This window comes from Tachypleus tridentatus, chromosome 7 (genome assembly GCF_004210375.1).
Source record: "Tachypleus tridentatus isolate NWPU-2018 chromosome 7, ASM421037v1, whole genome shotgun sequence".
Lineage (NCBI taxonomy): Eukaryota > Metazoa > Arthropoda > Merostomata > Xiphosura > Limulidae > Tachypleus > Tachypleus tridentatus.
Genome location: NC_134831.1, coordinates 116,086,125 through 116,098,632, shown reverse-complemented (window position 1 = coordinate 116,098,632; position 12,508 = coordinate 116,086,125). Strand labels below are relative to the sequence as shown.

Below are 12,508 nucleotides of genomic sequence, written 5' to 3'. Positions count from 1 at the left end.
TTAAAAATTTTACCCTGGGATGATTACATCATAAACATATGAAAGTAAACTGAGAAAGAAAGACGTAAAAAAAAAAAAAAAAACATTGAAAGAGAGACCGATTGTCTGGGGAAAAAATATCGTTATCCCGGTTACCAAATTATTTTATTTTCTTATTATATGAAAAATAGACTAGACCTTGTTAAAATTACGAATAAATAATTCCTGGTTTTCAAGTATAATATATGTATGTGTGTGTATATAAGTATATTTATCATTCTATAAATTCAACCTTGCTTGTATTCTCACCAACATTGGGCTTGGTATAATGAACTTAACTGGAAGTAAAGAAAGCAGAGAAGTTTAAATTACCTATGCTAACATAACGTTAAAAACATGTTTAGCTTTTCCAAAACTACAATAATAATAATTACTTGAAATAATAAGGACTTGGAGAACTGTATTGTTTGTTCGTTTTCTTTAATTTCGCGTAAAGCTACACGAGAGCTATCTGCGCTAGCCGTCTCTAATTTTGCAGTGTAAGACTAGAGGGAAGGCAGCTAGTCACCACCGCCAACTTTTTACCAACGAATAGTGTAATTGACCGTTACATTATAACGCCCCTACGGCTGAAAGGATGAGCACATTTGCTGTGATAAGGATTTGAACTCACGACCCTCATATTACGAGTGGAGTGCCTTAACCACCTGTAAGAAATAATAAAAAAAAGCTGGTTAAATAGGAAGTTAAAAGGGCAAAAACTACGTATGAAAGAGAGATGGCTTGGAGAGTTAAATCAAACAACTAGGAATTTTTTAGGTATATAATGGATAAGCAAAATGTTAAGACGAGGATTGGGTTTTTTAAAAATTAAAGTGATGAGCTGATCTCAGAATATTACAAGATATTAAACTTATTAAGTTATATGTTTTTTCAGTTTTTACGACGGAAGATGGAAAGATTATGCTTTAACTACTGCACTTAATATATGAGGAAAATATTGTTGTTAAAGATATAATTTTAATTCTGAAATTTTGAGAAAAAAAATTGGGAAATCTAAAAGTTGATAAATCCCCTAGACCAGAAAACTTTTATCCGAGGAGATTCAAGGTTTTACGTTCATTTTCAGAAATAATTTGATAAGATGCCTTACAAAAGACTTGTTACGAAAATTAAATCTGTGGGTGAGTGTGAGTTGTTATTAAATTGGATAAAAATTGGCTGGAAAGTAGAAAGCAGAGGATAGTGATAAGGGGAGTTAAATTTGATTTGGTCACAGTTATAAGCAGCATGCCTCAGCGCTCTGTGATGGGTTCTCTGCTGTTTATGATGACTATCAATGATATTGAGTCTGGAATGACTGATAAGATTTTAAAAATTGTAGATGACGCTTAGATTTGTAGGGTAGCTAATTGCATCAAAGATACTGCAGACTTAAGAGAGATTTAGATCATTTGATGCATAAGGTCAATATGTGCCAGATGATGCTTATTTATCCAAAATTTAGTGATACACGTAAGTTTTCACAATTAAAATTATTATTACAATTTAAATGGGAATGCATGAAATACTGTGATTGAACAAATATATCTTGATACTGTGATAAAAAAACCACTTAAGTCATCTGAATAGTGTATTGTAGCTAGCAACAGGACTAATAGAATTTTGGGTATTATCTATAAAAATATTGAATACCAGACAAAACGTATTATTGTTTCTCTATATAGGTCATTTGTAAGGCCTCATTTAGAGTACTATATATAGCTTTGGGCTCCCTTTCTTAAGAAAAACATTGAATTATTGGAAAAGGTCCATAAAAGGACCACTAGGAGGATACTTGGGATTGTCCTATGAGAAGAGATTAAAATCTCTAAACTTGTTTTCTTTGAAGGGGAGAAAGATCAGAGGGGATTTGATTGAAACGCTTAATATTATTAAGGGTACTAATAATATAGGTCTGTCAATATTATTTTGTTTAGCAGTAATAAAAATAGGACAAAGGATCAAATGTTCAATTTTTTGTAGCGTAAGAGTTGTCTGCAGTTTAGACAGTATTAATGTGAAAACAGAGTGATTAACTTTTGGAATTAGTTGCCTTCAAGAATGGCGGAGGCAGAAAATTTAACTGAGTTCAAGAAAAGACTGGATGAAGACGTGAGTATTAAGGGGTAGTTATAGGTTGGAAACTTGAAGGGGCATCCTTGATGAGCTAATAAGCTCACTTTCATCCCTCTAAAATCTTATAAATTCATGTGATATAAATGGTTTATTTATGCCTAAAACTATTCAAAGGCTATCTGCGCTAGCTATCTCTAATACTGAAATGGTTGACTAGAAGGGAGACAGTTAATCAACACAACCCACCATCAACTATTAGGTTACTCTTTACCAACGAAAAGCAGAACTGAACGTAACTTTGCAACGCCTACATGGCTGAAAGGACAATCATGTTTGGTGATGAGATTTGATCCCGCGACCTACAGATTATGAGTCAAGTACTCTAATCATGTCAGACCAAAAATTTTGAAAACAATTAGAGAGAAACTACTCAACAGCACCTTCCAACTCGTGGACAAGTGTAATGGAATATGAGAACTTGATGACAACTCTTATAAGACACTTATAGAAGTGTGAAACTTTGTTGTTGCAGCTGTTGTCATTGTTTTTGCGGGTGTTAAAACACTGAAGGTTATATGAACAGTCTAACACGCTAATCACTGGACCGCATTTGTCCTGTTATATAAACTTTCATCTTGATGACTTAAAAAACTTATTTCGTATTTGGAGTTCTGCGTTGAACTAGAGCTAAGTACATTTTTACTAAGGCGTGTTAATCATCTAGTTTGTCGTAGTATTCTTCATAACAAATTAAAATCGTGAGAGACTGGATTGACAGGCTGTCAGGATTATTATACGTGTTTAAAAATATAATATTATTTAGGATTACCCTATTAACCTTGTAGAACTTATATATACATACGAATGACTGTAACAAGAAAACTTGAATATATTTTAGCAATATAACCTTTTCATCGAGTCACTGAGGCCCACATTTTGTAAAGCAAATAAAATGCTACAGGAATGAACGAAGAAAAATCGAAAACTAAAGAACATTCCCGTGGTTAAAAGTTAGAGATATAATGAAACTTATTCAAATATATGCATCTAAGCTTTATAAACTGGAAACGACATAGCATAAAATTGGATGAAAGTTACAAAAGCACTAATACACGCGAACAACAAACAAGATGATGTTGTTGTTTTGTATTAAGCACAAAACTACTCAAGGGGCCATCTGTGCTCTGCCTACCACGGGTATCGAAACCCGGTTTTTAGCGTTATACGTCCGCAGACATACTGCTGAGCCGCTGGGAGCAAACAAGATGAAAGAAAATTCTTTCATAATAATGGGTTTCAAATTTACAGTGAGATATTTTATTAAGTGACTGTTTGAAATAAATAACTGAGCCAGAACAAAATATATATCCACTTAGAAGAATGATGGAAGTTGAGTAACACATGTGAATGATGATGCATAATGAAAAACAATTAGATTTATTTATGTATTAGGTTGAGGAATAATTCGTGAGCGTTTTTAAATAATTTCATTCAAGCATTACATGCAAGACTATACAATACTTCAATGCATGAACACATTACACCCAAAACATTTATTATGATACTTTATTTCATGTAATACCTAGGTATATAGTATGCATTGTTTTAAACGAAATTGCAAGAAATTAAATGCGAAAAGCAGATGGTGTCGAAAATGCTCGATTTTGTCCACTTGACATTCCATTTAATGAGCTGAAAATGAAAGCAAAAATTAAAGACATATGAAAATCAAACACACCATCTATTAGAGCAAAAATTTATCTACCAAATGACATGAAATGTTTTGCGAAATCGTTTCATTTATGAATATATTTTGTTACCTTGGAAAAACGCTCACGAATTATTCCTCAACCCAATATATTTACTTTTTCTAATTTTTTTTCAAGTGAAAGTATGAGTGGAATACAAGACTAGGAATTAATTGAAATTCCAAGTTGCGAATTATAATGAACTGAAATATAAGAATTGAATAGCTAAAAACATTATTAAAATGCTAATTATTACAACAAATTATTACCCGGTTTCTCTTTTCATTTGTTTTGACTGTGCTATATTAGTTTTCAAGTTAATCGGAACGAGAGGCAAAAGCATTTCACTTGTTCCGATTTTTTGAAACCTTCTATTTAGTTCTACTTGTTTGTTCACAAGTCATCGTTTGTGTGTGTGAATGTCGTTTTATCTTCGAACTGATGACGTTCATTCCAAGCAGTCACCATTATTATTCACCCAAGCGTTTTTTCAACCTGCTTTGTCTTCCGATAATGGTATTGGAGACCTTTAAACTGTTCCATTTAATGCATATTGTCACATTTGACCACGAGGGCGGATTTCTTAGATTAGGCAACTAATGGTTATTATTCTGACTCTAATTACTTGTAAGATAAATCTCAGATATTGATAATATCATTAATAGCGAGGAATTTCAAGTGATGGTTTGTTTGTTTGTTTTGGAATTTCGCACAAAGCTACTCGAGGGCTATCTGTGCTCACCGTCCCTAATTTAGCAGTGTAAGACTAGAGGGAAGGCAGCTAGTCATCACCACCCACCGCCAACTCTTGGGCTACTCTTTTACCAACGAATAGTGGGATTGACCGTCACATTACACACCCCCACGGCTGGGAGGGCGAACATGTTTAGCGCGACGCGGGCGCGAACCCGCGACCCTCGGATTACGAGTCGCACGCCTTACGCGCTAGGCCATGTCAAATGATGGAAAAATACAATGTAATCTTTATGAGAAAGTTATATTTAATTGACTATGCTCATTACCACGTTTATTTATTTAGTTTCACTCTCAGCAATTAGCATGATGTGATCAGAAATTATTATTAATCGTTTTGATTTCCCTCTTAAGAAATCGTAAAAAGTCAGACTTAGTATTTATGCTAAGATATCAGACGCAGGGCTGCAAACAATCACTGTCTTTACTGAAGAGGAGTCAAGGTTCACACTTGTACAAGTGTTTACGTATTCGACTGAATAGAGAGCAGAAATGAGGTTCACAGAAATGGCTGTACCAATCTTCGTAAGTAGAAGTTATGATAAGATAATCTATCAAAGACAACTCTATAATGCAGTCTGGTAGTCTGTATCAAAATTTAAAGTCTAGCGAAAACGATAAGAAATTCTCAAGTCTAGTAACACGTATATTCTCTTACAATATCTATCAGAAATTATCAGGATATATTATAAAGAGAACAACACAAAGTTCTCTCTCTCCAAATGCTTACCCCAGCCATGTGATGTGACATTGACTGACGATTAATCTCTTGTGAGACAATGATGTTATTCCCTTTAGCTATCAACTGGCTAGCTGCCAGGGAAGACTACTATTTCTAATTAGTATCACATGGCTTGATGTCAGGGAAAGATTACTGTCTCTATTTATTACCACATGGCTTGTTGATAGGAAAGACTTTACTGTTTCTTTTTAGAGAAATCTCCCATAGTAGAAAATACATGTGACGACCTTCTTGACCATTCCAGTCCCTTGAATAACCTTTAACTGATGTTACAAATTATGACAAAATCCAAGAAGCACATTAAAAATCCGAAAAGCATTATTTGTCGATTAAGAAGTTATAAAATATTTGAAATACTCGAATATCACATTGATTACTATTTAAAAAAAGTAGTAATGCATGAATAAACACAGGGTAAGTGTGTGTGTGTGTGTTTTTCTTATAGTAAAGTAACATCGGCCTATCTGCTATGCCCACCGAAAGAAATCGAACCCTTAATTTTATAATTGTAATTTCGTATACTTTTTGCTGTCACAAATAAACATACGACACTTACAGAATTTCCCATTGGATTATTTGTTATTATATATATATCAAAATAGCATCGTTTGTTTGCTATCGGACAAAGCCTTATTAGTCTATCTGCTGTGTCCATTTCGAGGAATCGAGCAATGGATTTTCGCGATGTAACGCAGTTAGCTTAACGCTGTCCAATCAGAGGACAAAATATCATTGAATTGTCCATATTTAGGGATCAATATAAACACTGAAAATTTTAGGGGTGACATGTCTCTCTCTTAGTTTTGTTGGGCTCTACCGTCAAGGCAGCTATGAAAAACAATATATTTTTAGGTGATCAAGTATTTGCTGACAAGGAAGTAAAATTATATATTAGTATTATGATACAATAAAATTTTAGGAATTAATAGTTTGATTTCGACTTTTAAAAGCTATTACGCATTTAAAGTATTGGTGCTGAAATAACTTTTTCATAAATATATATAATGTATAGCAAGATTCTCAAGAGTTATTTACTTAGTAATTTTTCATTTTGGAAGATCCTGAAAATGTTATAATTCTTAGGAAGAACGATTTTATTATTATGATTATTTTATAATATTATAGCGCGTTTCTATTTGTTATTAGCAGAGGGAGTATGGGTTTCAAAGTTACAGGTGTGTTTGTTTAGTATAAGGTTAGGGTTATTTTTGGCATTGATGTAATCGAAGTTGTGTAGAATTTTGTTCATGCCTTAAAAAGCCTTTTTATTTTTGACAGGCCTTGTGTAATTTCATAATGATCCTCAACAAACTATTTATTGTAATAATATCGGCTTCTGCTTTCATTCTTTCTTTTGCGACAGTCTGGCAGTTTGTTGTATTTTTATCTTCTCATGATATACTCCGTTACTACCGTTTTAAGCATGTGGGTGCGGCTGGTCAAGAAATTCAGTATCAGTATTCAAGTATGTTACTCACACTACTATTAGTATTAGTAATAATACTAGTAAAATATAAGTATTTAAAGTAATAATAATTAATATGTTGTCGACCTTTGTCTTGGCATCTGTTTAACTCCACAATGTTTTTAAAAGAGCCTCAAACAAGTAGAAAATATGAAGTTTTTCCTTGTGTGAGAATTACTGATTGGTTGTACGTAATAATATCGATGAATGAGTCCGATGATCAGTAAGTAAGGATGTTCCACTAATTGCCTAACTTTATCAAATATAAATTAATACAAGACGTATGTTAATGTTAGTGATCTATTTCAGAAGATAGATAATACAAGTAACAAAATATTCTAATGAAGTGTACACAGCTATTCAAACTTTGTATCTCAGAACGGTTGGTATGGGTGTTAACATTTTTATTGATATGGAGAGAACAACGTTTTGACCTTCCTTGGTCATCTTCTTATCCTGAGATACATTTTTATTTCTAGTGGGTTTCTCGTCATCAAGAATATTCAAACTTTGTATTTGGAAACAATCTCACACATGCTAAGCATATTCACATAGATGAACTAAGGTCACCCATAAATCCTGTAGGCAAGCATTCCAACACTACAGACAATAAAGTAAATGACCATTAACAGAATCTGAGAAAGTATACTAACCAGCTAACCATCTTGGCTACATCAACATATCTGAAAACACAACTTACACTATAATTTAAAACTTAATAGAAAAAAAAAGTAAATATTAAATCACAAGTCTAGAAGCCATGAAATGATAATCCCACTTTAATATCAACTTAACAGAAAAAGTAAGTTCCTTAGGAACATAGCCAACATAATGTCAACAGTACTACAAGCAAATAAAAAGGTATTACTACTGTAATTGTGGATAAAGAATTAAAATGCCAAGAAGTATAAAATTAACCATTACATGAAGTCTAACACAATGAGTAACCTAATAAGAAACATCAAAGAACTTGAAACAGAAGTTGCCAAAGACATTAGTAGTATTCCAGAATATCACCCACATCTATTTGTAGTCAACCTAAAATTCAAAAGGAAGTCTACCTTCTCCATTCCTTAGTTAACTGGAGAAATTCATCATGCCATCCATCAGCTACATATTTGGTAGATATAATAGATAAATCATCAAATATTAAGAACTATGTTAATAAAATGTCATGACACAAAAACAATGTGAATCACACATGAGAACAAGAAGCTTTATACCTCCATGCAACTCATAACACAGTCAGCTAGTATTGGATGGAAGATACTTTAGAGTATTCAAACAAGTTAACTGTGCCAAGACTAGTGGATGGGACACCAGCTTCTGTGATGATGACCCAAAATTGAATCTCAGCCTGTGCTACAACAAAAACTGTAGATTTCTCTAGAGGTGGCAGCATATTAAAATCTAAGATTTAGGATAAAAAGTAGTTAATAACTAACAAAAAGTAATAAATTTTAAGACAAATTAAGAATTAATGACTGTATAAGCTACTAATTGTGGCAGCAATATCTGACTGTTGCAAACCTACTAAATGTAAGTAACAGATTTGCTCATTTTTAATTCTTTGATTAATGATTTTGTAGGTGTGAAAAGATTTTATTCACATGTAGAAAATATTATTTATTTTTAAATCCAGGGAATACTAATGAGGAAAGCCAATGAGACTCGGAATGTATTGTGGTTGTAGACATGAATTTTGTGTATGTGTAAGTATAATTAAGTGACTAAAGCACTTTCTTTGCACATATACAGGTAGTGTTCTGTGGGCTGCTACAGTGGATGTAATCCTGGTTCTTTTGTTTGTTGGACAGCATTCAGTTATGACTCGTCAGTCTATCAAGGAACGTTTAAATCAGTTGAGTCTTGGCATGTTGGCCCGGTCCCTGTATGTTCTCGGGACTTGTTTGACTTTACAAGTAAGTATTTTCGTCAGTGAGTATGATTCAATGTGAAAAATGTATTCCTTAATGGACTTAAGCAGTTTCATAATAAGTCGTTTCTGCTGTTCAGACTACTTCATTTAAATAAATGATGGATACAGTGTGGTAAAACTTTGGTGTAGATCAAAACGGCATTTTGGAAAACAGTGCAGGTACTTGTGATGTGTTGTGATGATATGGTCACACCACATATTAGACATGAGGTACAAAAGCCATCATTCAGGATCCTATTCAGGGAGTTTTGAAAAGTCACCACAACATGTACATTGTCTTCTGCATGATAAATTAGTCTGACACAATTGTTTCTTTAATTCAGTGGTTTTGAACAGTGAAAGTGATTTTCAAAACATCCAAGATAATTTTGGTTGAGTATGCTCCCATTTCAACTAGTTTTGTTATGTTTTAGAAACTCTCCATTATTGAATAAATCTTCTGTATGAAACATGTATCTTTTATTAAGAAAGAGGAGATTAGGTGAAACTATTTAGGAAGACCTTGAAAATGTGTATACATGATGACTGAGAGCTATTCTAAAAATGTGAACCTAAGAGCATGGTTAACGTCCATCTGTACAAGACTTGTTAGACTTCAGCATGGTCCTCCAGTGTGACAGTCTATGGATTTACACACTAAAATCAGGGGCTCAATTCCCCTCGGTGGACACAGCAGATGGTCTGATGTGGCTCGATTCTCCTTTGTGGACACAGAAGATAGCCTGATGTGGCTCAATTCTCCTATATGGACACAGTAGATGGCCTGATTCTCCTCGATGGACACGGCAGATAGCCTGATGTGGTTTTGTTGTAAGAAAACACACACATTACCAAGGCTAATGAAATGTTTCTTATTTCGTATGAAAGTTATTTTACCCATTAATCCTAATAAATATGGCAGTGATTGTATAAACATCTAACAGTGTTTCTATACGATAATAATTTTAAAAAATGCAGTTTATTGGTTCAACATTTGTAGTCACCACTGATTTTCAAAGGATATAGCTTACATTCTATATTCTAACAATGTATTTTATAATAAACATGTTAATAACAAAAAATATTGGATGAAAGAATAATTCTTGACTCATTAATACTGAAGAAAGACCATAATTTAATAACAGCTGTTCTACACAGTGATGTTTTGAACCAGAGCTAATGTGTGCACATCAAAGTTTCTGATAAATAATTTTCTTCTTTCCAACTTGAATGGATGAGAGGGGTAAATCTGAGAAAAGTCTTATATCTAGGCTTTCAAATCTTTGAACTTTAAAAATGAAGTGACCACATTCATATACTAGTAAGCCTTTTTAACTTTTGTCAGTGAAATAAATAGTAATTACTTTAGTCTTCTCTAGTTTTTCCTAATTCCCAAATCTTGTTAGATAACTAGAATATTTTAGTGATTAATTTTCAAATCCTAATCACTTACAAAACATTGACCTATAACTCAGTTGAAACCTTCTTAAAACTAACCATTTGTCAGAGAAGGTATATTTTATTATTATTTTGATATCTCTTGAGAAAGTAAAACCTAGCAGTTAAGTTTTGTTAAAGGTGTGTATGATTTAATAAAATGGTGTTTCTATGAACAGTGTAATGTTAGAAGAACCTCATGTTTACACCTGAATTATCTGTGGTAGCATTACGAGTGTAATTTTTATTCTTATTTCACTAGATTCTAATGAAGTACTGGCACCCACTTCTTTGTGGAACGTTGTGGGAAATAGATACAGTGAATCATCCATTGTGGTGGTGGCTCTTTGTACTGACCCATATAGCAGCATGGGTTGTTGTGTATGGTGGCTCTGTCATGATGGATCTTCCAGAAATGCTTGGAGTTAAACAGGTATTAAAAAAGAAAGTTTTTGAAAATCTATTTTCTTAAATATTTAATTAATATTGGTGCATGTAGTAAAGTTAATATATTTCTTTTCACACAGAATTTGTAAAATACAGGAACTAATTAGTCATAAATTTTTTAAAAACTTTGAAAATTTGAAAAACCACTCAGGTGGCAGCCAGCTACACTACAGATATTCTTCATGAAATAAATATATATGTGCTTCGTAGATATAGGTTCCTGAATACACAATTTCAAAACTGTTTAACAGTAACATTTTTATACTAGTACACAAAGTAGTCTTAGTCGAGAGAAAGGATGAGCTGGGACAATAACTTATAAACTTTTGTGGCACTTAACTAACTGGCTAGTACTGAACTAACTACTCATTTATATTGTGCTTGTTTTTTCAGCTCTTAACTTTCTTGACATTTTCCATTTATAACATCCTGTGTCTTCTAACAAACATTTAAAATATAGCTAAGAATATTACATACAAGTATAAAATCATTAAGTTAATTTTATAGAAGTATTTTCAGGCTGTTTTTTTCTTGGTTTTGTTAAGTATTTTAAATTGAGTAAAAGCTATATTATTAAAAGAATTTTGAAAGCTGGGAACTATTCACGAATTTTGTTTCTTTTCAGGTTTATTACCATGTACAAGGCCTTCCTTCTCCACTTACTCAAAAGTCTGCTTATTTAGTTAGATTGTATAGTCACCTTCGTCATCCAAGTTTTTCTGCTTTAACCCTTATCCTGTGGTTTCACCCAATAATGAGAATTGATCGTTTCCTACTTGCTAGTGGGCTCACACTTTACATGCTCATAGCTTTCAGACCAGATAACCATGACTACAGATACCAACAAGAGCAACTGGAAAGGAAAAAGGTAGAATTATCTCTTTTATAGAGGCTGTTTTCATCATGTGAGAAACAAAGCTAACTATTCTGGAAGTAAATAGATTAGAATTGCCTTACTGCTTCATGAAAAAGCAAAAGTGATATTTAGTTATTTATAAGACTAGCAGATCTGCATCTATTTATTTTGAAGGTAATATGTGAAATCACATGCAATAATATACAAGGGACAGCCTTTTTCTAGCAGGAATTTAATCTAGCATGTGGTCTGAAGTACGTCGTTACAACACTATTAATCCCATCCATGTTCAAGTTACTACTCATAACTTTGAGAAAACTTGGAAATAAGATAACATATACTGCATCTGTCATATCTGAGAGCATCACAGAGACTCAGTTCATCAAACTACTTATTGAATATTTTGAGATGAAATAAGTTTTTAAATGGAATATGTGTGAACTTGCCCAATATTTTTAAAATGGACAGTTCATACTTGCATCCATATATATCTATGTATTATGGAGAATGTAATGTTAGTTAAACATGTTTGAATGTTTTGGTTCAAAGTATGTTGCATTTTTACACGATTATATTAAGCTGTAGTTAGAATTGTCACTAATAATTTACTCTCATTTCAAGAAGTCTTATCCTGAGATTAGTTTTTATTAGTCTGAGTTAGTCGGAAATAAAATTTGTATTTTTTTAGTAATGAATAAATGTATCTGTGTGTGTGTGTGTGTGTGTGTGTGTGTATATATATACTTTTCATAAATTGTGCACACTTAAACAGTCATTAAGATATTCCTTTTCAATGTGATTTTCCTTTTATTACTATAGTAATTACATTGCACAAACATCATGTTAGGAATGTAACATTTTGCATTTTAAATTTTTTAAATGTTTTATTAAATTCCTTCTGGTATCTTTAGTACTGGCCCAGGATGGCCAGGTGGTTAAGGCTGTAATCTGAGGGCTGTGGCTTCAAATCCTCATCACACCAAACATGCTCGCCCTTTCAGCTGTTGGAGCATTATAATGTGATGGTCAATCCCACTATTTGTTG

General features: G+C 32.8%; 1 protein-coding gene across 1 annotated transcript; it reads left to right on the top strand.

The window, feature by feature from the left end:
- The first annotated feature begins 6,489 nt into the window (after nucleotides 1-6,489).
- LOC143256445 (nurim homolog) lies at nucleotides 6,490-12,257 on the top strand. The gene is made up of 4 exons (XM_076513689.1): nucleotides 6,490-6,805; nucleotides 8,564-8,727; nucleotides 10,423-10,593; nucleotides 11,233-12,257. Exons 1-4 carry the CDS (start codon nucleotides 6,637-6,639, stop codon nucleotides 11,494-11,496), a joined length of 768 nt encoding a protein of 255 aa, XP_076369804.1. The 5' UTR covers nucleotides 6,490-6,636; the 3' UTR covers nucleotides 11,497-12,257.
- The last annotated feature ends 251 nt before the right edge of the window (nucleotides 12,258-12,508 follow it).